Genomic DNA, 23,796 nt, shown 5'->3' with positions numbered 1-23,796 from the left:
CGGGAATTCAGATATTCATGCATACCAATGTTTGTAATTGACATACTAAAGCAATAGTTCTGAGAAAGGAAGATGCAACTTAAATTTTGTAAATTATCTTAAGGAGGAAATATTTGTAAGGTGTGTGCAGTTGCTGTTGTGATTGAGATGTTAAAAACTGGGTTGGTGGATGTAATGTAAAAGGGAAACTAAGGGCTAGAAGTGTTTTAAAAAAATCAGTGTGTATTGGTGAGGGGAAAGTATTTTGTTCATTTACCCAGTCTTTAAGGAAAGGTCAAATAATGAATGAATGTAAGTGGTGAAAGCAGTGGTGAAGTTTCCATACGCTAGGTCTGTGTTTGGCATTACTGTAACTCAGAAGTTTCAGAAATTTTAAGTGCTCTGAAAAGTCATATCCTTAAAGCATGGTATGAGCTGATAAGGAGGGAATGAGCCAAATGCTGAAGTGCCTCCAGTGTGCTAGGATCTGGAAAAACTTTGTAAATCTGGGACTGATTGTCCCAAAATGCCATGTCTCGTATTCAGTATTTAAAAAGTGGCTATTTCTAAGTGTAGAAAATATGAAAGCACATTCTCAATGCCTGCAAATAGAAAACTGGATGCTTTGCAGCCTCCTCATCTTGTATTAGGAGCAGGCTGAAAGAAAAAAGGAAACTAAAACAACAGAATTTATCGCTTTCTAAGACGACATGTCAAAATGATCTGTGCGCATCTCTGTTTAAAAACTATTTCAACTTTTTTGTATTATTTTCTGTTATTTTCAACTTGCAGTGGAACTGATTTAAACCAAATGCTGAAATAGAAGAATGTTGGGTCACTATTTCTAGCATTACTTACAAGTAGGGGTAATGAACAATTTGTCCTGGATGTGGACCTTCCAGGAGTTCAGAGCACATGCACTTGGAAGCCTTTTCTTGAGCCAGAATAGCGTAGCTCATGTAACTGGTATCTCATTAAGTTTAACTCAGTTTGGCTTTGCTGGCTGTGGACATTGCTTTACAATTTTGTCTTCTACTGGCTTTCTTAACACTGTGTTTGGTAGTCCTGGGGATAGGTTAGCAGTTCGCAAAACTGCTCTTCCTTATGACTAGTGAATCTTTCCATAGGATTTTGATGGGACATTCTTTATCCTGGGTCTCTTCTGAGACCTATTTTGGGCTGAAAAATGTGAGGGTTGTATTTGCTTGTTCTGGTTTGGTTTTATTTGTTGTCCCGAACTACCTGAATGTATCCATGACTGTATTCTTAAAACATGTGTGTTCATATGAAAATCAAAATAGTCCTATACTTTCCAGTTGCTAGCTTAAACTCACTAGATGAAGTAAGGCCCAGGGTCTTACCTCTCTCTGGGTCTCCTTATCATCCAATGGATGTTTCTTAGGCCAGTTATTCACTGTATTGTCCTTAATTCAGCCCATCTGTCTCAGCAGTAGTTTCATTTTCTTCTTGGAATATATGATCTTTATAGGATTTTAGGATTTATTTCTGCTGCCTTTCTTATGATGTTGCAACATCCTCTGTTGATGGCAAATTCCACATTTATCCTGATATAATTCAATTTTTTGCTACTTATCCAGAGCTTGATTATCCATATATATAATACTGCAGATGTTCTTTACTTGGCTTCTTGCTTCAACCACATCATTCTCAAATTGTACATTGCATGAGACACTTTGTGTTTGAAAAAAATTCTGCAACTTTTTGCATCTGTAGTCTCCTGCTGATACGCAATACTTTTACACTTTTTTGTGCTCTTATGTATGTGTTGCACTCTGGTTTGGGCAGGTGGGTGCTTGTATATTAGCATCCAGTACAGCTGTTACAATTGTGAAAGTGGTTACCATCAATTTTGTGCTAGGCTGATACCTGCAAGGAAGTATATTACAGTATGCAGAAGAGATGTAAATTCAGATCTGCTATTTGGTGTGGTAAAGGTATATTTTGGAAGTGGCAGGGAGAAAACAATCTGGAGGGGCAGGTTTCTGTGTTTGTTTTGAGGTGATTTTATGCAATGAATACCAAGAAAATAGTCTGGTTTTTGTTTGTTTGTTTGTTTGTTTTGCATTGCTTGAGACCATGTAGCTATGAATTAAACTAGAAAAGCCAACAGTTAATGTGCTGGCATTCTTCATACTTCTATTCTGCAAGGGAAAGCCTAGCTTCAGATATCTGGCTTTCTAGGTGTGGAATTAAGACATAATTGTAAAAATATGCTGCCCTCAGCAGTTCTGATTTGTATTTGTTAGTGCTCCTGATTCTCTGTGCTGTCATAACAGTGCCTGGGAAGTTGTATGCTTTCTTAATGGCAATATCCATAGAGAGCATACCATAAATTATGAAAGCTCTGTTTTAAGAGAAAACTTAACATGAATAAAATAGATTTTTGTTTGTTTGTTTGTTTTCCCCACTAAGTTATCTAGCTTTCTTGTATCAGCAGATACTGAAGGCTTGTAATCTGTCTGAAGGAAAGGCTGAAATAAGTAGAAGTGCTGATTTAGGTTTGCAGACAAAGCATGTTTGCTAAAATTTTATGGTATTTCAGCTGCAACAGAGACAAAGCATTGTTTCCAGCCTGCAGAAAAAACAATACTTTTTAGACCTTAAGTTGACCATAGATTGGCAGTTTGTGTTGCCCAAGGATGAATATCACAGTCTTCGTAAACATCTAATCAGGAGCAGTCACTAGAGAGACATTGACACCAACATCAAAGATGAGGATGAAGGGCTGTGAAGCTAGGGAAGAAGATTTTGTTGGAATCCAGACTACAAGGAATCAACTGAGAGGAAAACAGCAGGTGGATAATGGCAGCTGGCTTGGGTTGTAGCGAGATCTGGAGAGAAGAAAGATTGGATAGGCTACTGGAGAGGAGTGTTGTTTTAAAGATGTGCAATTTCATACCATGTTAGTATGGTTGGTGGTTAAACTGAAGGTTGGTAACTATCTAGTGCCTTTTCAGTGACCTCCAATGGTACTTCTTGTTTAAAATACTGTCCTCCTTTTCTAAAATTATGTTTTGGAGCACAGTATAGCCTATTGTCACAGAATGAATTCCTCTGTGTAACCTTCTAACTATGTGCTACACCATGTCATTTCAAGTTTCTTTTTGACAAATAAATTGCAGTCCACTTAGAAAATAAAATGGATCACTTATGGTAACTGTGACTAGTCAGACAACCTAAATCTTTGCCAGGGCTATTCCAGAGGATGTCTAGTGGCTTTAAAAAATCCTATTAAAAGATCTTCTTTGCAGATGGTTCAGAGAGGATTAAAAAAACCCCAACAAAACAAACAAACCACATTATGTGGTGCATCTTACTGCTCCCTCTTTTGTCAAGGGCAGCTTACTCTTGAAGTGCAGCTATAGCTGGTATTTATCTCTGCTGTTTGTAAGTAAAAGTAAATCTCTTCAGAATTCAGAGTTCTTGGAGTGGATTTAGGAAGAGGAAGCATGAAGCTTTACTTATTTTAAGCAATTACGATTATGCTATTTATAACAATATAAATGTCACAATCTTGTTGTAAATGTTAAGTTTGAGTAGTGTATTAGTTTTAAGTATGAACCACCAAGATGAGAAGACAATTTTGTTAAATGAGTGTAGCAAGGTGCATAATATGACCTTTTAGCACCTCTCACTACTGATTATTGAGGAAAATGAAAAGAAGTTTGAGAACTCAGAGTGAATTTGCACAGTTAGAATTATCTGCAAGTGCAACTTCCTTAATAAAAGGTTGCAGAAGTAGCATGGGATTCCCTAATGCAAAGCCAGACTACTTTAAAAAAAGTGCTTTTTGAAGCATGGTGCATGCAGGATTTCGTTTATATTGCACTCAGGCAATATTTGAAAAGGTTGCTTTGTGAATTAGCAAAAAAAACAAAGTCATTAATACCAAAAAACCATCTTGCTAGTATCATATGAGTTACATGCCGTAGCTTTTTGTTATTAAAAAAATCTGTAAAAATAGATACTGGAGATAAAAGCTGATGACATTTCATCCAACCATTCTGTTTTAACACTGTACTGACATTAGCTACCTTGTCAACAAAGTCTTGAAGATGCTTTAGAGTCTTGAGATGAAAAAGAAATTCCAAATTTGAATAGGTTACCCCTTTTGCTCTCCGAAGGGAGGTGTTCTGTGTTCTTCCTGTATCAATCTCCTTTTCTTCCTCACATATGAAAACGTGTGCATTTTTTGAGTCTTAGTAGACATATGTGAACAGTTAGTATTTGAGAACTAATTGAAAAGCTTCTCTGTGTAACTATGTCTTTTCAAAATTAGCTATAATCAGTATTTTTGTTATAATAAAATCTCATACAGTGGTTATTTTTTAGCTACAGCCAATGCTCATGCTTTTCTTAAAGTAATTTTTTTCTTAAAAGCAGTTTGCCTAGATGGGAAAACCACTGTTTTCAACAGACTTTAATTATCTTAGCACTGTATACACTCTTGAGAAATTTTACCTCATGAGCAGCAAACTATTTTAGTTGCTTAAAACTGCAATAGAGTCTCCATCTTTGAGTATTTCGGTCTTTAAATACACAACTTTCTTTCTGGCACTTGGGAATTACTTACTAGGGATTTCTTTGCTGAAATCACAGAATCAGCTCAGCTGCCTCTGGGCAGGTAGAGAACTGTTAATTGACAGCAATTTATTAGATTATTTCTATGTGCTTTTTACTTGTTAAACCTGACAATAGTGTTTTAAAACTTGGGAGCTTTTGAAAAGTTTAACCTTTCATTCTTCTTGGAAAGTGGATTACTGGAAGGTAACTGTGGAAGACAGCAATAGCAGATGTTGTTGATTCCATGCCATTAGCTTCTCTTTTCTGTTACTTAAAAAATTAGTGAAAACAACTGTTTTTGTGGAGTAATATCTGTAAATTCCTGGTTTACCTTCATGCTTCCTGGATAAATAATTCTTTGTCAATCTGCCTTCCAGTGAAGGCACTTATTTGGAAGTGTTCTTTCATAAGCCACAGTCCTTACTACTATTTTTGACTAAGCTGCTTCAGTGATATTGGAGTTTAAAGATAACTCCTGCTGTATGGTACTGCCCTGGAGAATAATTTTCTGCCTTTTTCTATTATGAGCAGAAGACAATTGAAAAAGTGTTGTTAACCTTATCTCTCTTTTCTTGCACAAGAGCTCCAAGCGAGAGTGGAAGCCTCTGGAGGAGCACAGCTGCACAGATGTACCATGGCTGCTCTTATTCATCCTCTTCTGCATAGGAATGGTGAGTAAAACTCAAACTATTCTGTGGTTGCTATATAGATGAAGTGTTTGGATTCATTAGAAAGAAGTTTTAAAACCCTTCAGTAACCTAGTCACTGGATAAGGTCAGGGTATACTGGCATGTTAACCATCAGCTGTAGAACAGAAGTGGGTAGTATGTACCTATCAGAGGCCTTTGGGCATCCATAATTTATTGTTTGTGCCAGTTCTTGTTCCAGCTCCTCTTCCCAGGAAACTCCAGTTTCATTTGTAAGTGATTTTCATCATGGTGAGGTATCAGTTGACTCATGTTCCTTGTGGGGCTGTGGATGTGCCAGGAATGGTAGCTTTCAGTCTGGTCAGTGGTTCTGTGAATCACAGTAAACCTTTTGCTGAGAAACAAAGATTCTGAATATCAAACAGTTGACTGGTTTTTGGTGTTGTAGGGTTTTTTTGTTTTTGTTTATTTGTTTGTGTTTGTTTGTTGTTTTTTTCTTGAATGCTTAGTAAAAGCACTTGTGAACAACCATATTACTAATGGTAAAATCTTTCTTTCCAAGTTATCTCAGCTTTGTCCTGTGTGATGAAATGATAACCTTTCTCAAGACAGCCTGACAACACCGTGCACTTTAATGTGTATTAAAAAAGCCCAAAACAAAGCCCAAAACTTGAACAGCTGTAGATTAGTGAAAATTGAAAATACACTTCTTTTCATCTTGTATTGTTTCATGGACCTGTGTCTGCTTTTCTTCCTAAACAGAGAATGTCTGTCACTGTCTTGTACTTCTGTGTTGCAGTCAGTAGCCCTTAGGAGTTTGGGACTTGGGCACCGTTAGCTTTCTTTTCTACTGTCCCTTGGTCTCTAGTCTTTGGAATTATTCCATTGAAAAAAATATTTCTCTTTCCCCAGAGTGTTTGTTGTTCACTGTGCCTCAAACAGAAAAGTGATAATGTTTTTTGTAGAGCATTAATTATATTCTCACTGTAATGTGAATATCTTAAAATTGTAAAAAGCAGAGTACTTGCTGAAGCAAGCAGTTCTTTCTTGTGGTTGTTTTTTTTTTTTCCTGCTTTTGTTGATGTTCTCTGGTTACTCAATCTATAGCTACCTGTTCCACCAATTATAAATTAGTCTGCTGTGGGTAAGTGTTCCAGATTTTCCTGTCTAAGCAATATGATATACAGAGCAATTATCCGATTGGGTTTTCCCTGTTAGTTACTGTTCTAGGGGACTTCACTTGAAGGGTCAGGTACCATGATGGGTCAGGAGGGAATTCCCACACTGTTGTAAATTAGCTTAGATGGGGGAGGAATTGCATGATTTCCCTTACCCTGTGTGTAGAAAAAAAAATTGAACCAGCTAAAAACCTGAGTTCTATTGTATGTAAAATGCATGCTAATATGTCCTTTACAGAATAGTAAGGGATCCAATAAATTGAAATTGAATGCAGAAAATCAGCTTTAATTATTATTTATGACAGCCTTTTGCTCACTTTGTCCTTGTTTTCACTTTGAGTATTAAGTCTATAAGTACATTAGTGCATTGGGAAGAGAAAGATGATGACCAGCTTGCTGTCTGGAATTTATCTATAGTGATAGTCTGTCCATCAGAGAAGGTCACTCTCCTGTATCTTCAGACCTTTAAAACCACCCACATTTTAACTGTTCTATGCCGGCTTTGTTACCTGTTGTCATCATCTCATCTGATCCTGTCACTGCCATCTGTTGCTCAAATGCATTTGCCTCAGCTGTTTCCTCTCCTTCCCGTTTTCAACTCTTAGCTTGCCTCATCTGTAAAAACGGTTCATTGATGGTAGCAGAGTGAGCTGATGGTTCACTTCTCCCTGTCAGCGGTGTTGCTTTTGTGCCAACCTCCTGTTCTCATAGTTACCAGCTTGATCTTGGTTTTGCTAGTGAAATATCTCTGAAAGTTCACAGCAAGACCTGCCTGACATAGCCCATTTTCCATATTACTCTGTCTGAGCCATTTTGTATTCTTTTGCTTTCTGTCTGTTTATTTCCTGCATTTGAACCCAGCATTTGGAACCGTAATGACCTTGACCTGGTGATTTGCTTTAGAGGATTTCCTTGAAGGAACTTGTGTCACATAGACCTCTTTGTTTTAGCTCATCTTTGAAAGCACATAATTTGAAAAGAAAAAAAAATATCTTAAAGCAAGAAAAATCTGGACTGTCTGTAATCCTCTAAGATGCATACTAACCCTTGACAGCTCCAGCTCTGCCTGTAGCTCTCCTTCACTGCCTTTGCTTGGCCTCCCTTCTGCTTCATGCACCACTTGCTGACAGCATGACTCTCAAAAAAACACCTACAAGATTCTTAACTATGCTTGGATAACATGCAGTGTTAGATGTCTGAATCCTCTTTCGGCTTGCATTCAATTCTATAATTGCACAACAGTTCTCTGTGGATCTTTCTTGTCTTTCCTTTTTCAGTCTGAAAGATTTTTTAAAGAACCTCTGCTTAGAAACAAATGAATTAACTAATTTTTGCCTGCTGTCAAACAGAGTATTACTAAACTATGGTTTTGGGTTTTTTTTCTACTCCAGGGTTTTATTTGTGGCTTTTCAATAGCTACAGGAGCAGCTGCAAGACTGCTTTCAGGATATGACAGTTATGGAAATATTTGTGGACAGAAAAATGTCAAGGTGGAAGGAATAGTGAACAGTGGTCTGGACCTCACACACAAGAAGTAAGTATGTGATTCACTTGCTTCATTGTGTAAAACGGGAAAGGCAGAGCCATTCTTCCTTTGAGAGTGGTTTTCAATTAAATGGGAAAAGAGATCTGCTAACTCATTCCTACTTGTCCTTCTCCACTTTTCTCACCTGTAGAATCCAAATCTTTTGTAATAACCAGCAACAGTACTTGACAAGAGTGTATGTTGACAAATGTGCAATATGAGTAGAGCTAAGTCATTGAGGAATTTCACATTCCTAGCTTCCGCTTCATGTATGAGATTGTATCGGGCCACTGAAGAATGTTGTTTGTTAGGGTATTAGGCATGACATGTATTCTCAGAATTGGGACCAAACCTTTGATATCTGTATAGAAATGGTTTACTTTTGATGTTGTATGCTTACTTTCTGCCATTGAGCTTAGGAGAAGATGACACATTAAAATGAGACTTCAAAATTTGAACTGTAAGCAGAATATATTTAAGTGGCTTTTAAGCAGCACACAGCTCTTATCGAGCAGTGTCATGTTAAAACACATACTTACAGGTCAGAATCAACACAAGTATTTCGTATCTGTCATGCAGAAGAACATCATACTGCAGTACTACTGCAGCTGAGTAACCACAATTCTGGACTGACAGGTTGAAAACCCATGAATGTCTGTTGAAGTTTGTCTGCCAGCCCGTGCTCAGAGTGCATCTGTACAACTTGAGTGACTTTAGAAAATAAATGATTTAGTCTAACCTTAGAACAGTGGTATTAATTAACAAATAAAAATGTTTTTCATTGTTGAATACTTCAAAGAATTTCTGAGTATGATAGCCTTTTACTTCACATTTTACTTTTAGACTAACAGAAAATCCATAGTTTGCATGAATTAATTTGAAAGGATCCTTTCCTAAGATCTGCTTATTCTGAGTTTTTATACTGAAGATTTCTAAATATCTGCCTTAAGATTTAATGTGGCTAGGTAATTGGTGTATTACCAGAAGAATTTGAGTTAAATACAATAGCCTGAAACTTTTTACAGATTTATTCTGTCAAAATAATAATTTCTTAATCTAATCACAACTGCCAGGAGGGTTGAAGGAGTTAAAAGTCCTGCACAGTGCTACAATGCAGTTTTTGTTTTGTTTTCTTACACATAATGCAGCATTATTTTCCTACTTTTTATATAAATATTTTAGCACTTTCTAAAATCAGGTATATTCAGTACAATATTGTAATTCTGGTGTCGTGAGAAACTACAAATTTTAAAATTATGATTTTAAACTTATCTCACCTTCGGAAAAAAATGATGTCTAAGTTTGTGTGAGGGTGGAGAAACTCAGACACCTTATTGGAATATAACAGTTAATGCTGTAGTAGTCTCCTATGTGAGACAGAAGTCAGACCAGCATGGGGAGAAACATCTACCACTACTAAGTTATTTCTTCTTTTAACGGGAAGATGGAAAGACAGCAAATAAAAAAAAAAAATATCTTACTGCTGTCTTTCTTGACCATGGATTGAAGCCACAGATTTGATTGCTTTGATTTTGCTTTGCAGCTGCTTTATTGCTGTCAGAACTGTCTCTGAACCATGCAATGCAGTATTTGAATTACATGTGTCTGTTTAAGGGTATGCTAACACAGCACATTTTTGTCAAAACTGCATATGGCACTATAGCTGCATTGTGTTTCTAAATTTCCAGACTTGAGTTAAAATTGTAGTGTTTATTTTACAAAATACTCTAATTTCTTCTGGTCACTAAAATTATAGCTTGGCCCTTGAGTTTAAATCACTGTAGAAGTGGACTGGATTTTACCAGCACAGTCCCTCTGCCCACCCGACACCTCTGCCTGGACCTACAGCCTCCTACTCACCAGCTGGTACAGCCTGGAGTTTGCTGGTGAGTTACACGTGCACACAACCGCTTTGGGGAAGGTAAAGATGCTCAGCCTCTGCCAACAGCCAGCACCACATGGACTGTGACCCACAGTCCTGCTCCAGCCGCCTACGCTGAGCCCTTCACCTCTGTAGCTGGTTTTTTTTGAGACGCATGTTTCTCCTACCCCAGTGGCTGGTGGCCAAGAGCCTTTCCTGCCCCACGGGAATCCCACTCACTTTCGTAGCTCACACCACAGGCCTGGGACACCAAGTCTCCTCGTCTGACTCCAGTTACTGTCACCAAATCCATCACACTGTGCCCGAGTAGCTGGTACTTAGTGCTTGCAGCACTGGCAGTATCTGTGCACGTGGGATAGAGACTGGAATTATGCAGAGTTAAGAGAGGATTTAGTAAAAGGATGGGACAGACTACAGTGATCAGGTGCTGAGCTCAGTCACGCTAGTGACCAACATCAGCTTACATGCAACCACCCCCTTTTACAACCCTTTCTGTCTGTCCCTCATCTTTGTTTCTCTCCAAATCCACTCCCATGCACATTCCCTTAGGCAGCTGGCACAGTCCCACTGACCTCCCTTGCATCTTGAACCTTGGGGTTTGCATCCTTTTCAGTTGCAAAGTACCTGCCTGCAGTTTCTTGATAGCCCTTCAGTTATTGTGATTGACCAGATTTATTTCTGGTTATTGTGTGCATTAACACTAATTGGTCAAGTTTTATGTCTGAGTGTCTCCCTCCTTTTCCTTGTCAAGGTGGCAAGGTGATTAGCTAGATAGTCTTACTGAAAGAAAGAATTCTTACATTCCACATATCCTTAGCCATTAGTGTGTCTGACCAGGTTGGTTCCCATCACAACCTCCCTTACCATCTGTTAGTCAGGTTTGACTCTGCAGGTTCTTGTTTGTGGCTCTTTTGACCAGATACCCTCAAAGGAGTAGATACTCTCCTTCCACATGCCCTTACAGTATGGAATAGCAACTGTAGGAAATGGCTGTCATGAGGGGAAAGCTATAACAGGAGTATCCAGTTAATACAAGTATTCTATGTCTTGGTAGAAACTCAAAATATTTTCTTTGAAATAAAGGAATACTGTGAAATTAGTGGCTGATTGCTCACATGCAGTTACTTGTCTATATCTTTGGGACAGTTTTCATATTTGCGCTTGCTGCTTAGACTTTCATGATCTAAGAATCCTGAGATGTGTAGTATGTATTAAGTAAAAAAAACCAAAAAGCTCAGAAATAGTACTACATAATTTTCTTAGAGGTGTGGACAAGGAAAGAAAATGTTTTAAGAATACAAGTAGTCTGTTACCACATTACAGTTGATATTTATACAGATTACATGAGTTTTGATGGACTTCCAGGAAGTAAGATTGTACCAAGTACTAATAATTCTTGTATACTGAGACTGGATAATAGAACAGTCTTTTTATGAGGGAAGGTTAGACAGCAATTGGTTTATAGACTGAAAGAGTTCAAGCAGGACCTAAATGCTTTCTAGGAGCAGAAGGGACTTTTATCGATTACAGAACGAATTCCCATCGTGAGGACTGCAGAAATAGAAATGGCATTTTATATGGCAGTTCGGTGGTGTTTTCATATGATGATATTGGATAATATGAAGAGTATTTTAATGCATAGTATATCATCCGAATTTTAAGAATTTGAAACAATTGTTCAGCTTCAGAACAGGAAAATATTTTGAATCTCTATTATATCATGAGTGGACAATAACAATGAAATGAACAATAAAATAACAATGGGTTAGCATTTGAAATGAAATGTGTATAGCCAGGAGAAGATGTTAGCTATGAAGCTATAATATGTACTTCCTGCACCGGGTTTCTACATGACTCATCATGGAAAGCTAGCAGATAGAATCTTCTTAAAATACTGCACTCAAACATTGAATAGTTCTACCTGAAATATCTGAACAATTTTTATTTCAAAATAAATACTAAACTAATCTGTTCAATCGTACGAACCAGTGGTGTGGAAAGTCAATCTAAAGCTAAAAGTTTTCTTAATTACTGATATTATATACATTCATTAAAATAGCCATGGACTTTGCACTTTTTGCAGCATAAGTATAACCTAATGGGTTTTATTGGGATTTTTTTGGAAAAAGTTGGAAATCTTGAAGTCAAGTTTAAGGTTGAAGCTTTATTTGTTGAAGTTTAGACTCTTATCTGTGAAGAGGCATGGTAGAAATGCCGCTGTTTTTATGAACAGCACCATTTGAATGGACTTGAATTTGATAGAGTTAAGCATCCTTTCTATGTGATCCAGAAGTATATAAATATCTATATATTTATGGTGCATATTTTGAGTTACATGAATTCTTTTGACCTGCACAGTTATGATAATATCAATTTCCTGTGATTACTAAAGGTTCACTGAGGTTAGTCTTGGCTGAATCCTTTACTTCGAAACAAAATTTATTTTATTAAGTATAATTGTTAATTAAATTGGAAATAATTTACCTTTTTTTCCTTCCCTAGGTATGTGTTCTTCTTGGATCCATGCAACATTGATCTAGTACATCAGAGGATCAAGTCTATTGCTTTGTGTGTATCGGCTTGCCCAAGGAAAGAACTAAAAACTCTGGCTGATATTCAGAAATTTGCAGAAACTAATGGTATGCAAAAAGCATGTCTGCTTTTGTCTATGTACCAGATGTTTAAAAAAAGATTTCGAAAAGATTTGTGCATTACGTGAACTAAAAAGGAAATATGTTTTAAGAAATATCGATATAAATAATGCGATACTTTTATTAAGCTAAAACAGTTTTGAAGGCTCATTGTTAAAACAGAAGTACATGGTGTAGCAAGAGTGTGAAGGAATGTCTGACTACCGGGTATGTTCTCAACCCCTCTGGAGTTCTGGCAATTGTTCTGACATTGCTGCTGGACAGTAAAGCTGTTGAAATGTCCTCATGTATGTGGGGTTAATGAGAGCAATGCTGCTATTGAATGGTGCTTGCTGCACAGAGTATGACTGGGGATGTGAAAATATTTTTGCTTTCATTCAGTGCTACAGTGCAGTTTTTGTTTTCTTACACATTTTCAAAGAAGTATAAAGGAAACTATTAACAAATGAAATATTGTACTCTGTGTCCCCTAAGACCAGTGCTTTTTCTCTGTAGTGATAATACTCACATTACTAGCTCAGTTTGTATTGTAACACTGTATGGAATAAGACGTGTGAGAGGTAACCAACTTTTGGACTTTCCAAAAGCAAGTAAAGATAAAAACCTAATTTGAGGAAATTTCAGTGGTTTTCAGCTATTCAAGTGGGAGCGTTGTGTTCTGAACTTTCCTACTTGATCTTTTAAAATGCTGTTGCAAGATGTCTTTTCAACTTACTTGGCTAACGATGTGTCAGTTTGGGTGACCAAGTTCAAAGCAGTGAAACTGATTACTCTTCATAGAAGGAAATGAATTGTTGGTTTCTGTGCTGGCACGGGTTATGCAAGTACTTTTTGTTTGAAAGCAGAGCGAGTTGAAGTGGCCCTAGGACATTGTTAGTGCCCGTGGGCCTGACTTTGCACTGTGCCTGCACACTGGGGTGTCTGACAGCCTGAACGGGGAGCTGAGCTGCCGTGTGGTGTCACCGCACGCGTGGGGCTGCGGGAGCGGCTGTGCCAGCACAGTGCGGCGGGTGGTCTGAGAACAGGAGCTTCCTCATGGGACACGTGCACTGTTGTCAGGTACAAGCCCACAGTGAAACCAGCTGATATCTACAGTTTTGCTCTTTACCCTTGTCTGAACATGCTTTTTTTTCTTAACTAATGCAGGCCAGTTGTTGGTGTGAAGTCAAGGTCATTAGTAGTGAAGTTTTTTAAGTACCTCTTGAAATAATTAAACACATCCATGCCTCGTTTTGCCACAAACATTGCTTCTGTGTTTTTAAGTCTCTTATTAGCTGTGCCTGAATTATGTTCAGTATAGCCATCTCTTAAAGGACACCAAAACCCACTCTTCCCAAAATATGCTATGCTGTGCCCTCATGATTCTCCAGTCTAACTGTCTCTCCCCTAGTGTTTTACATTTGAAAACCTAAAGATAAAAAATATATTTTTCAAATTAATATTGCAGGCAATTGTTTTAGTTTGCAGAAGCTGGGTCAAAAGTATGAAATGTGGTGTTACAGCAGAAAAAATAATTAATTAGTTCAATTCCTAACTTTCATTATATGATATTTGGCTTATCAAAAATGTGTCCTAAGCTAAACTGAACTTTCCTTTTGTAGATGAACACTGTGCAAGGCTCGAATCACAGTTCAGAGAAATATTGTCATGCTTATGGTTATGTTTGTGCTTAAATGTTCACCAACCTGTGCAGGCTCCAAAAAGTGATGGTTTGCAGCAAATGAACAGCTTAAGTAGAGATCACCTTAAGTGTTGCATATGTATAGTAAAAGTTCAAGCATCGTTCAGTTTTGCAATAGAGCAAGAACAGTGACTTAGAACCAAAACTATAGTATTCAGTAAGCAGAATAATTTTTCTCAGAGCCATTTTGTAACTATGATAGTGGGTTTAAATTAATTATTACTAGAATTATGTTTGGCACTTTGTTTCAAGTTACCATAGACTCCACTATAAAAAGGATAAAAAGAAAATCAGAGGAGTTTGAACATTACTGCAAAGAGCATAATTGCAATTTGTATGTTTGTGATGATATCTAGTTAGAATGTTGGGTTCAGCTGTCTAGTTCTGAAGAAGGAGGGCAAGACATACGTGTTTGGTTTCTTGTGATAATTAATGCTGAATTTTCCCAGGCTTGCAGCTTCTAACACTCAATAAGAAAACCACCTCAGTGTTTTAAATATATGGGCAGAGAATGCGGTGAATTCCTGATTTTGCTCTACTGAGCCTTTCTGAAAGCTTTAACCCTTCCTGCAACCTGAAGGTAGCAATTGTGCTGGAAATAGGGTCTGTGTAAGTTGTCACATGTGCATTTGAAGAGTTAGCCATTTTCACCTGGCTTATATGTCGTCCCTGAAATCACCTAACTTGTCCATGTACCTTCGAATTATTTCATAAATTACTGTTTAAGAACCCTTCCATCCCAAAGAAATAATCTGTTGTGCCTCAACCCATCAAGAGGTCATATGGTAAGTTCAGTTAAAGAGTTGTTTTATCTAAACATATTTTATCAAAAGGTATAACATAGTAAAACATACTACAACATCTTTATATTGATTAATGATTTTATCAATACCAGGTATGATCTTCCAGCTAGCTTATCAGTTCTGATATCTTTCCCAAAGTGGGACAAGCACTTGATTGCCTTTACACAGCATGACAGAAGTCCAGATCCCTAAGGTTCAGAGCAATTATAGCAGACCTCTTATTTATTGCACAGTAGAGCTTGTATTTTTCTGTAAGCAAGATTATAAATAAGTATTTAGGGCAGGGAAAATGCTTGCTTGAGGCCTGAAGATCATTTCATTACAAAGCAGCCTTTTGGCTTCCTGAAACAGTAATGATGGGAAAATAAGCTGATCTGGTGAATAACACTACACTATTTCAGGACAGTAGCTTCACTCCCACCCCAACTCTGTTTGCTCTTCCACAATCAGGTCCTGCATTTGTGGTACCTTCCTATCTGGGAAGTTCATCCCTCACAAAGCTTGAGTGATTTTAGGAAAACAAGGAAGTGTGCGCCTTTAATCTGTTCAGAATACGTGACACCTAGAACACTGGGAACCAGTTGAGACCTATAACAAGAGGAGGAAGAAGGGAAGGAAAAAGCTGGGCCATTGACCCCTCAGATCTTCATACTGTGCAAAGGTGCAAGTTGTAAAATCCGGGAGTGTTCTGGAGCAATGCCTAGAGATGATGCAGAAAGATGCTGTGTTGACTGAGAACATGTTGTAATGCTGTTCTCCCACAGCCATTCCAATACTTGAGTTTGTAGAGCTTGGACACAACTGAGATTGTTGTTTTTCATGAACTGGCTGCTGCTGGTCTCCCAAGGATTTTCTCTTCCAGCAGAACACCTCAGGCAGGGAGTACTTGCGATTCAATGGTTTTGTTGGTACTGTCGCTTTAAGAAATTTTGTATTTTGGGTAACGTGACTGAAAGCTGTTTTTTCCAGAAAGCTGGTTGATGCTTCAAAATTTAGTGTCCATGAAATATTGCAGTGCTTTTTTTAAGGACTTGCCAGAGCATTTAAAAATATCCCTGGAGGTACAATTCATATATGGCTGTGGCAAAGTAATAATGAAATGACATTATTAAAAAGGAACAATAAACAGGTGGCCATAATTTCTGTCATGTTTAATTCAGTGTTAACTATACAGACTGGTCATTGTGGGAAATAATATTTCTATCCATTGTGTAAATGACTGGATGTAGATTTAGGAACCTAAAGTGAAATTTCTTGTTTACAACATGTTGGCAGGCATCTCAGTTGTCAAGAATTCTGTGGCTAGGCCAAGCTAGTTGAGGTCTGGGTGGACTTAGAACCAGAGGTAAAGCTACATTAAGTTTGCTATGGATAGTGACCAGAAAGAAATCAATAAAGGAAATCAGTCTGGCCAAGACAGAACAGGTCATCTTCCTGAGTTATGGGAAGGAGCCACAAAACCAATTTTTCTTTTGTCTGAAGATAACTACAGATGAAGACGTAATTATCAAAGTATATCTTTGCAGCTACCGTTGGTACGTAGCTTAGAAACAGCAGTTCCATTGCTTGCTGCCAGCTTCCATAATTTTTATTTTCGTATCCCACACACACTGTTTGAAGTGAAAGTGTGCTGGTAAAAACTTAATCCTTTGCTTGTGATTTTACTGAGGCCTGTTTAGGTCTGAGCATCTTATGGATAAAGAGATTCTGCATCATCAGGTCTTTGAGAGCCTGGGTATGTTAATTTTGTGTGTCACTTTTTGAATGATTCAAATAAAAGTACAGTGTGATTGGTTTTGAGATAGGAAGTCATCCACTGCCCTTCTGCTTTGTTACCAGAACTGCCTGTTAGGGTTGTCTTGTGTTGGAAATGGATCCTCTAGTCAAACTGAAACCATTTTCACAACAGAAAGTAGCTGCATGTGGAGTCCTCCAGGAATATTGTGTTGTGTTATTGATTACATTAATAAATCATTTGGAAAGGGGGAGGAACACTGAGGTAATAAATCTTGCTGCAGCTACTGAATTATTTAGAATTAAATGAAAAAAATCTGATCTCAATTTCAGTGGAATAAAATGTCAAATGGAAAGGAATGTTTTGAAACAACCATTGGTATGCATTTAGTGTTTTACTTAGAGATGGTTATTGCTACTTGACAAAGAGATTGTGAAGCTAGTAAGGATAGTGAGAGGATTAGGTAGAGGAGAAAGCATTGACCAAAAGTGTAATGTCTGTTAATTTTGAAGAGAAAAAAATAAGGACTGAATTTTGTTTAAACTCATGCTCTGTTGGTATCATAAAGGCTGTGTTCTGGCCCTTTCTTGGCAAAGTGTTTTCTTAACTTTTTTTAAATTAATACACACAAATACATTCTCAGCATGTGTGCACAGAAGGGAAACAAGGATGATCACAAGAAAAGAGTGGTGGAGAGCTAAAGATACAGTAGGGGAGACATCTGCTACTGGACTAGATGGATTTTTTTATTTGATTCCAGAATAGCTTGTTTTATTTAGCACTGGAAGAAATATGAGTGGAGGAATGGGTAATAGCCTGGGCTTTTTAACTACAAATCAAAATACAGGTATATGAATTCTGACTCTTTTTTTAAAAAAAACAACAACAACATACAGTTAGTTGTAACAGCAACTGTGCTTAACTAGCTCAGTAGTTCTCTTGCTGGTCTTTGATTCTGGAGGCATTTAAAGATCTAAGTAGTGGGGTTGTGTTGTTATTTTTCTTGGAACATTCTTGCAGACGCTGGAAAATACTTACTTTTGCTTCAGTCCCACTTGTATTTATAAAAGCAAGCTGTAATTTCTCCTGCCCTCTGATGCTCACTCTTTTAAAGAAGTGATGGTATGTCTCTCTGCAACAACTAGAAGTTTAGATGTATACAATCCTTACTTCCCTTCCTTTGAAACACACACTGTACTTCTGGAAGGCAGCAGTGGATAGATGTAGAGAATGAAGCTTGTTTTCTTCAGTGAGAACAAATCTGTCACATTAATCTGAGGAGTCCTGACTGCAAAGTGGTCTGCCCTGTACCTTTTTGCTCATCACAAGGCATCAGTATTTTTCTAGGTTCTACTAGGGCCCAGAAATTTGATTTAGCTATTAGAGTTCAGCTCTAGCCTTGTTTGGCCTTCTGCTTCTATTTCCACACCATTTGCAAAAGTCATAGCTGCAATGTTTAGATATGTTTGTTCAGTCCTCTGATGCTCCCATATTAACTACTGCTTCAGACCATATTCAAATCAAAGGCTAAGAAGTAGAGTTCTTGTTTTCTCACTCATTTCCACCTCTGATGCTAATTTGTGCAAAGATAAATGCTACTTCATTCTTAAGTGAAGCATCAAATGTGAACTTGTCTGCCTCTGGAATGTTTTTGTTGTTCTAAAAACCCATAGAGAAATAGGAATTTTATACAAGCCTAAACTTTATCTATTCTTAGTGCTTGTGTTCTGACTAGAGTTACTTCCTAATAGTTGTAGATGGAGTATGATTACAGTTGTCAGACCTAGCAGACAAAGAATGAAGAAAGTCTTGTCAGCATCAGTGTTATTTCCTTTCATGATGGCCTGAACATTTTTTCACTCAGCAAGAGTTCATGAAGAGATGGTCTTGTTACTGCTCCCCATAGACACGCTTGTTCTGAGGTCATGCAGCACTGTGCTGTGTTATCAGTGGATGGTAACTTACCACATTCTGTGGAAGTTTTGCTTGGTATACTACCTTACTGTGGTTTTTGCCTGTGGAATTTGCAGCAGAATTCCCTACAGAATCATGAGCCAGTGTATGGAGCTTCCACTTTTCTATTCCGTATTGCTAGTCCATAATATGCTAAGATAATACGCAATTATTGCTAGTGTACCAAGTTGTCTCATTGCATGAAGCTTTGCACTGGTAATATGGTTCAGATTAACAATTTAGAGCTGACAGAGTTCCAAGAGAGAGATTTGGGGCAAGCTCTAGAGTGAGAAAAGTTTAAAAGTGTGAAGAATTTCATCGTTGTGAGAATCTGGTAGCCTTGTCCTTCCTAAATACCAGTGAATTCGACCTCTGTCAATATCCAGCTGGCAATACCTCTAGCTTGTATTGTGTGGGTTGGTCAAGCATAGTAATCTATGAGTCATATATTCACAATGTTAACTATGTTTTAATCCGTGACACTCATACAACACCTGGAACCCACAAGGAATTAGCACTGGGCTGAATGTACAGAGGCCAGTAGTTGTGATTTACGGAGTCTCACTCCTGCTAACATTTCTGCACATTTCTGTATCTGTGATTACCTGGAGTTTGATTCCTGTGTTAGAGGATTTATGTTACTGATGGATGAAAGATATTGCTTGGGAAGATAAAATGCTTTAAATGGAATAAGATGTTGAGTTTTTTAACTACAATATCTGCTTCATTGTATGCTCTTTTAAAAGTCAGTTATGTCACATACATGAACAATACATGAAGACTATCAGTCAGAATGGTGAGACCACACATGGAAGTTCATATAAATTAACAAAACCGTGGTTTCTAGTCCCTCATGCCTGTGAAAAGTGGTATGTGGAGCTGCTTTGAGCCATGCCTAACTTAATCAGATCATACTACCAAGCTCCAAAGGTGTCTGTTCGGTTCCCGGTAATGAAGCTGTCCCAGGTATCTCTGCATATTTCTGTATTTTTCTGTGTAAATCCTTGACTCTGTATATGAATCCATGTTTTTAGATCTGAAAATCCTTGTTTTAGTTCCTGCCAACAGTGTTGACAGATGGGTAGGCACTGCTCAGCAGCTCAGAACAGGATCCAGAACCCATGGTGTGCATTCCACCACTGCCATTCAGGCAGGATTAATGTCAGTAGTTTCCTCTGTCATCTGGTCCTCTTAGCAGATGACTTAGGCAGTCTTCCGTGTCTCTCACTGTAAACTTTGATATTGATGGCAATGTAGCAGGGGTTTTGTGTGTTTGTTTACAACACAGCAAATAGAGGAAGAAAATCTGTATTGGAGCACTAGTCTCTACAGGTAGTTTTATCTAACCACCTCGGTTTAGTATGGAACTTCCTATTTACTGTACTGCTGTGGAAAGCAGGGGGTTATGTCTTCTTGTTTTGTGCAGTGTGCCCTCTGAGCACACGAGACCTTTAATAATTTGCCTTCTCAGGTGGAAAGAATCTTTGAAGTAAGAGGTTGAACCCTCATCTTTGTCCTTGATTTCTACAGCATCTTTACATAATTTGGGCTAAATGCAGGTGCTTTTAGGAATACCAGAGATAATGACTATGCAGCTCTTTACTAATCCAAGTCTAGCCAAAACAGAAGGAATTCTTTTAAAGGAAATGGTGGCTTTTGTTCTCAAGGCTAGGTTAAGGTTGAAGGGGAAGTTTTTCTTTTGATGTACTTTGCTTCAATCATGGCCCCCAAATACACCAGTGGCCGGAGCAACTCTGTTCATGGAAGAGAGACCATGGAACAGGAGGCGTGTTTTGTCTCCAAGGTAATACTTTGTAGGTGAAAGCACCACATACAGCACTGTGGGACCAGTAAACTCTGTGCTCACCAGTAGCCTGACAACTGTTGTTCTGCATAGTTTAGAAATATTTTTATTTAAGGTTACATGTTGGGATCTCAAATCCAATCTCTGTAGTACAGTTAGATGTCATTCGCCTAATGTTTTTTCCAGAAGAAATACATGCATTGCTGTGGGAAGCAAAAGATGTATTACTTTAATGATTATTTTAGTCTATTCTCTGAATTCTACCCATAATGTTTTTCAAACATTTATGAGTGATAGTAAGTTAAGAATGATAGTAGTGTCTTTGGTAAACTGATTTTCTCAGTAAGGTAGATGATTCAAATTCTCCTTTAAGCTTTTGCAGGCCTTGCAAACTCAGCAGCAATAATAAGACTGGCTGTGCTAAGACAGTCTCTACTAACCCAGAATAACTAGTATGGGGTAGAAGGTTTGGCGAAGCATTCCATTCTTCCCACTATCACCTCACAAAATTAAAACTTTTATTTATTGATGCACAGGGACTCTTTTGTTAAGAAATCAGTTTAAGCTTGGTGTAAAGTGACATTACTCAAGCACACGTTTGAGTTGCAAAACTCTCCTACACAGTATTAGAGAATTTAGAAAGTTTTCAAAATAGAAATATATGTTTATCAGAGTAGTAGAAATTTATTCTACCTGATTATGTAGGACAAAAGGAGAAATAAATCTTATGGACACTGGAACTGGTAGCTTCATTAGATGCAGGATGGTTAATGTCCCTTACATGGTAAGCTCCATGAAAATATTTTTCTGCGTGTCATGGAATCTAAAGAAAGACACTGTGTGAGGTAGACAGCAGAAGGGAAGAGATCCAAAGGAGCCCCAGGAGCAGTTCCCAGGTAAGAGATGACAATGGCAGCCAGAGTCATCCACTGCTCCGTTGCATGACAGGAGGGAACACGGCATGGGATTCCAGGGGGATGTGGCGAGGTGTCTCCAGTTTCCTCCAGCGTCAGGGGTTTGTTGGGTTACCCTGGTCTACAAGTCCTACTTGAATGGCTTGTGTCCTGTGTGCAGATTGGGATGTAGCATTTGGTTTTACTTGGCTTACATTTGTGATCCAAACAAAAGGTCTTCTGATACACATTTGTGCAAAGAGCCTTGAACCTCCTTGCCTGGCCATAGCAGAGCCTACCCTTTTTGCTCTTCTGCCTGAGCTGCTGAAGTCACAAGGAACCAAAGATCAGCTGTGTCCCTCAGGCTTATTTAGATGTGGGGTCCTCTGCCTAAAATACTTAAACTGTGGTTCAACACTGGTAGTGTTGAATGGCAAAATTACCAAGCTGGGACTGAACATTCAGTGTTATCAATCTGTATACAGTTCTCCACTTGCAGCCCTTCCCACTTCTTCCTATAGAACTTCTTGTTCTTGTCATAGAGCCATAGAGTAGAATCATAGAATCATTTAGGTTGTAAAAGACCTTAAAGATCTTAAGAGTCGAACTGTTAACCTAACACTGCCAAGTCCACCTCTAAACCGTGTCCCTAAGAACCTAATTTATGCGTCTTTTAAACACCTCCAGGAATGCTGACTCAACCATTTCCCTGGGCAGCCTGTCCCAATGCCTGACAACCCTTTCCATGCAGAATTTTTTCTTAATACCCAAGCTAAACCTCCCCTGGTGCAACTTGAGGCCATTTCTTCTTGTCCTATCACTTGTTACTTGGGAGAAGAGACCAACACCCTCCATGCTACAACCTCTTGTCAGGTAGTTGTAGACAGTGATAAGGTCTCCCCTCAGCCTCCTTTTCTCCAGGCTAAACAGCCTCAGTTCCCTCAACCGCTCCTCATCAGACTTGTGCTCCTGACCCCTCACCAGTTTCGTTGCCCTCCTCTGAACTCTCTCCAGCACCTCAATGTCTTTCCGGTAGTGAGGGGCCCAAAACTGAACACAGGATTCAAGGTGGGGCCTCACCAGCGCTGAATGCAGTGGCATGATCACTTCTCCAGTCCCTGCTGGCCGCACTATTCCTGATACAAGCCAGGATGCTGTTGGCCTTCTTGGCCACCTGGGCACACTGCTGGCTCATGTTCAGCTGGCTTTTGGCTATCTGTATAACTTAGCTTTTGGTCCGTATCCAAAGCAAAATAAAATAAATGTAAATATCTGCAATCGTCTTTTTCCTTCTGCTTTTAACTGCCTGGGATAGCCTGCTCAGCTGCTGTCTTGCCTTCTCTTTCAGTCTGTAAATAGAAGTTGTCTGTTCACAGAGGTAGTAGCAATGTGGCAATGATAAACAAGATTTCTGCAAATAATACTCTACAATTTTTACAAATAATACTTCTGTTTGTTGTCATGCAGACCAAGATAAAGCTGTTTGTAAAAAGTCTTGGTTTAATTTGAGTAAAAGTGTATGTATTATCCAGATCCAGTTTGTTGCTACAAAGTGTTCTGGATATGAGACTTCTGTAATGGAAAGTATTGAATATTTGTACGGATGATAAAAATGTCCTTAGTTTATAATGTTGGAAAAAAGGAAAGTAAAGGTGATGTATCCAGACCAACTTGATCTTTATTGTGCTATACCAGTTTGTTTATGGAGACAGTTCAGCTTCTGTAAAAGTTTTGGACACCTAATGCAGAGCTTGTGTTATTTTTCAGCCATCTTTCTAACCAACAGTTCAGTTCCTTTCTTCCTCTCCCTGAAGTCTACAGATCAGCGATACTTCAAAAACACACACAAAAAAATCCAAAACAACAACAAAACCACAAACACTTGAGTGTTTTCATTCTATAATGAATGTTGTCTTATGCAATATTCATGCACTAAAAATGGTCAAGAAAAAGCATGGTGGAGTAGCAAGGGGTGGTGTCTTCAAAGCGCTTTGTTTTCTTCTCTTTTACACTCTGTTGTGAATTAATTATCTTTTTCCACTTGAATACAAAAATGTTGGAAGACCCAAAGCTAGATGGAGTGTCATTCTGTTACACTGAAGGCTGTGTTGGGCTTGATTCGCTGTTCCATTACAGAAGGAACTGTAGCGTAACTTCATGGTAATAACACCAAGGAGCTGTAGAATCAGGACCTATTATCAGTTTTAATAGCATTTGCGAAGAATAGGAATATTTGATTTTAATTTTTTTCTCATCTTTTTTTTTTTTTTTATTCTCTCAACAGGATCCACTCTGTGTAGCTATGAACTACAGCCATCAGAATACACTACAGACCCAAGGGCCGCCAAATTATGTCCTAAATATCCTGTTCCAGAGAGGTAATATTAGTATCTTGTCTGATTGGGGGTGCAGGGAGCAGAGATTTGTTTTGCTCCTGACAGTTCTTTAGAAAATATGCAGTACAGAAATATTCTGTCTTAC

The 23,796-nt window shown here is 38.3% G+C and overlaps 1 protein-coding gene across 2 annotated transcripts in view; it reads left to right on the top strand.

Annotated features, from left to right (window-relative positions):
- Window positions 1-23,796, top strand: part of SLC44A1 (solute carrier family 44 member 1) — a gene marked incomplete at its 3' end in the record, with an annotated part of 62,865 nt that overhangs the window by 13,901 nt on the left and 25,168 nt on the right. For both annotated transcript variants that reach the window (XM_082074806.1, XM_082074805.1), the window contains exons 2-5: window positions 5,145-5,234; window positions 7,780-7,922; window positions 12,298-12,434; window positions 23,600-23,693. In XM_082074806.1, coding sequence (XP_081930932.1) covers window positions 5,145-5,234; window positions 7,780-7,922; window positions 12,298-12,434; window positions 23,600-23,693 — 464 coding nt within the window. The remainder of the gene's footprint in view (window positions 1-5,144; window positions 5,235-7,779; window positions 7,923-12,297; window positions 12,435-23,599; window positions 23,694-23,796) is intronic.

The sequence above is a fragment of the Streptopelia decaocto genome, assembly GCF_964273445.1.
Source record: "Streptopelia decaocto genome assembly, chromosome: Z".
NCBI lineage: Eukaryota > Metazoa > Chordata > Aves > Columbiformes > Columbidae > Streptopelia > Streptopelia decaocto.
Note: the sequence above shows the minus strand (reverse complement) of the source record. Positions and strands in the feature narration are given on the sequence as shown.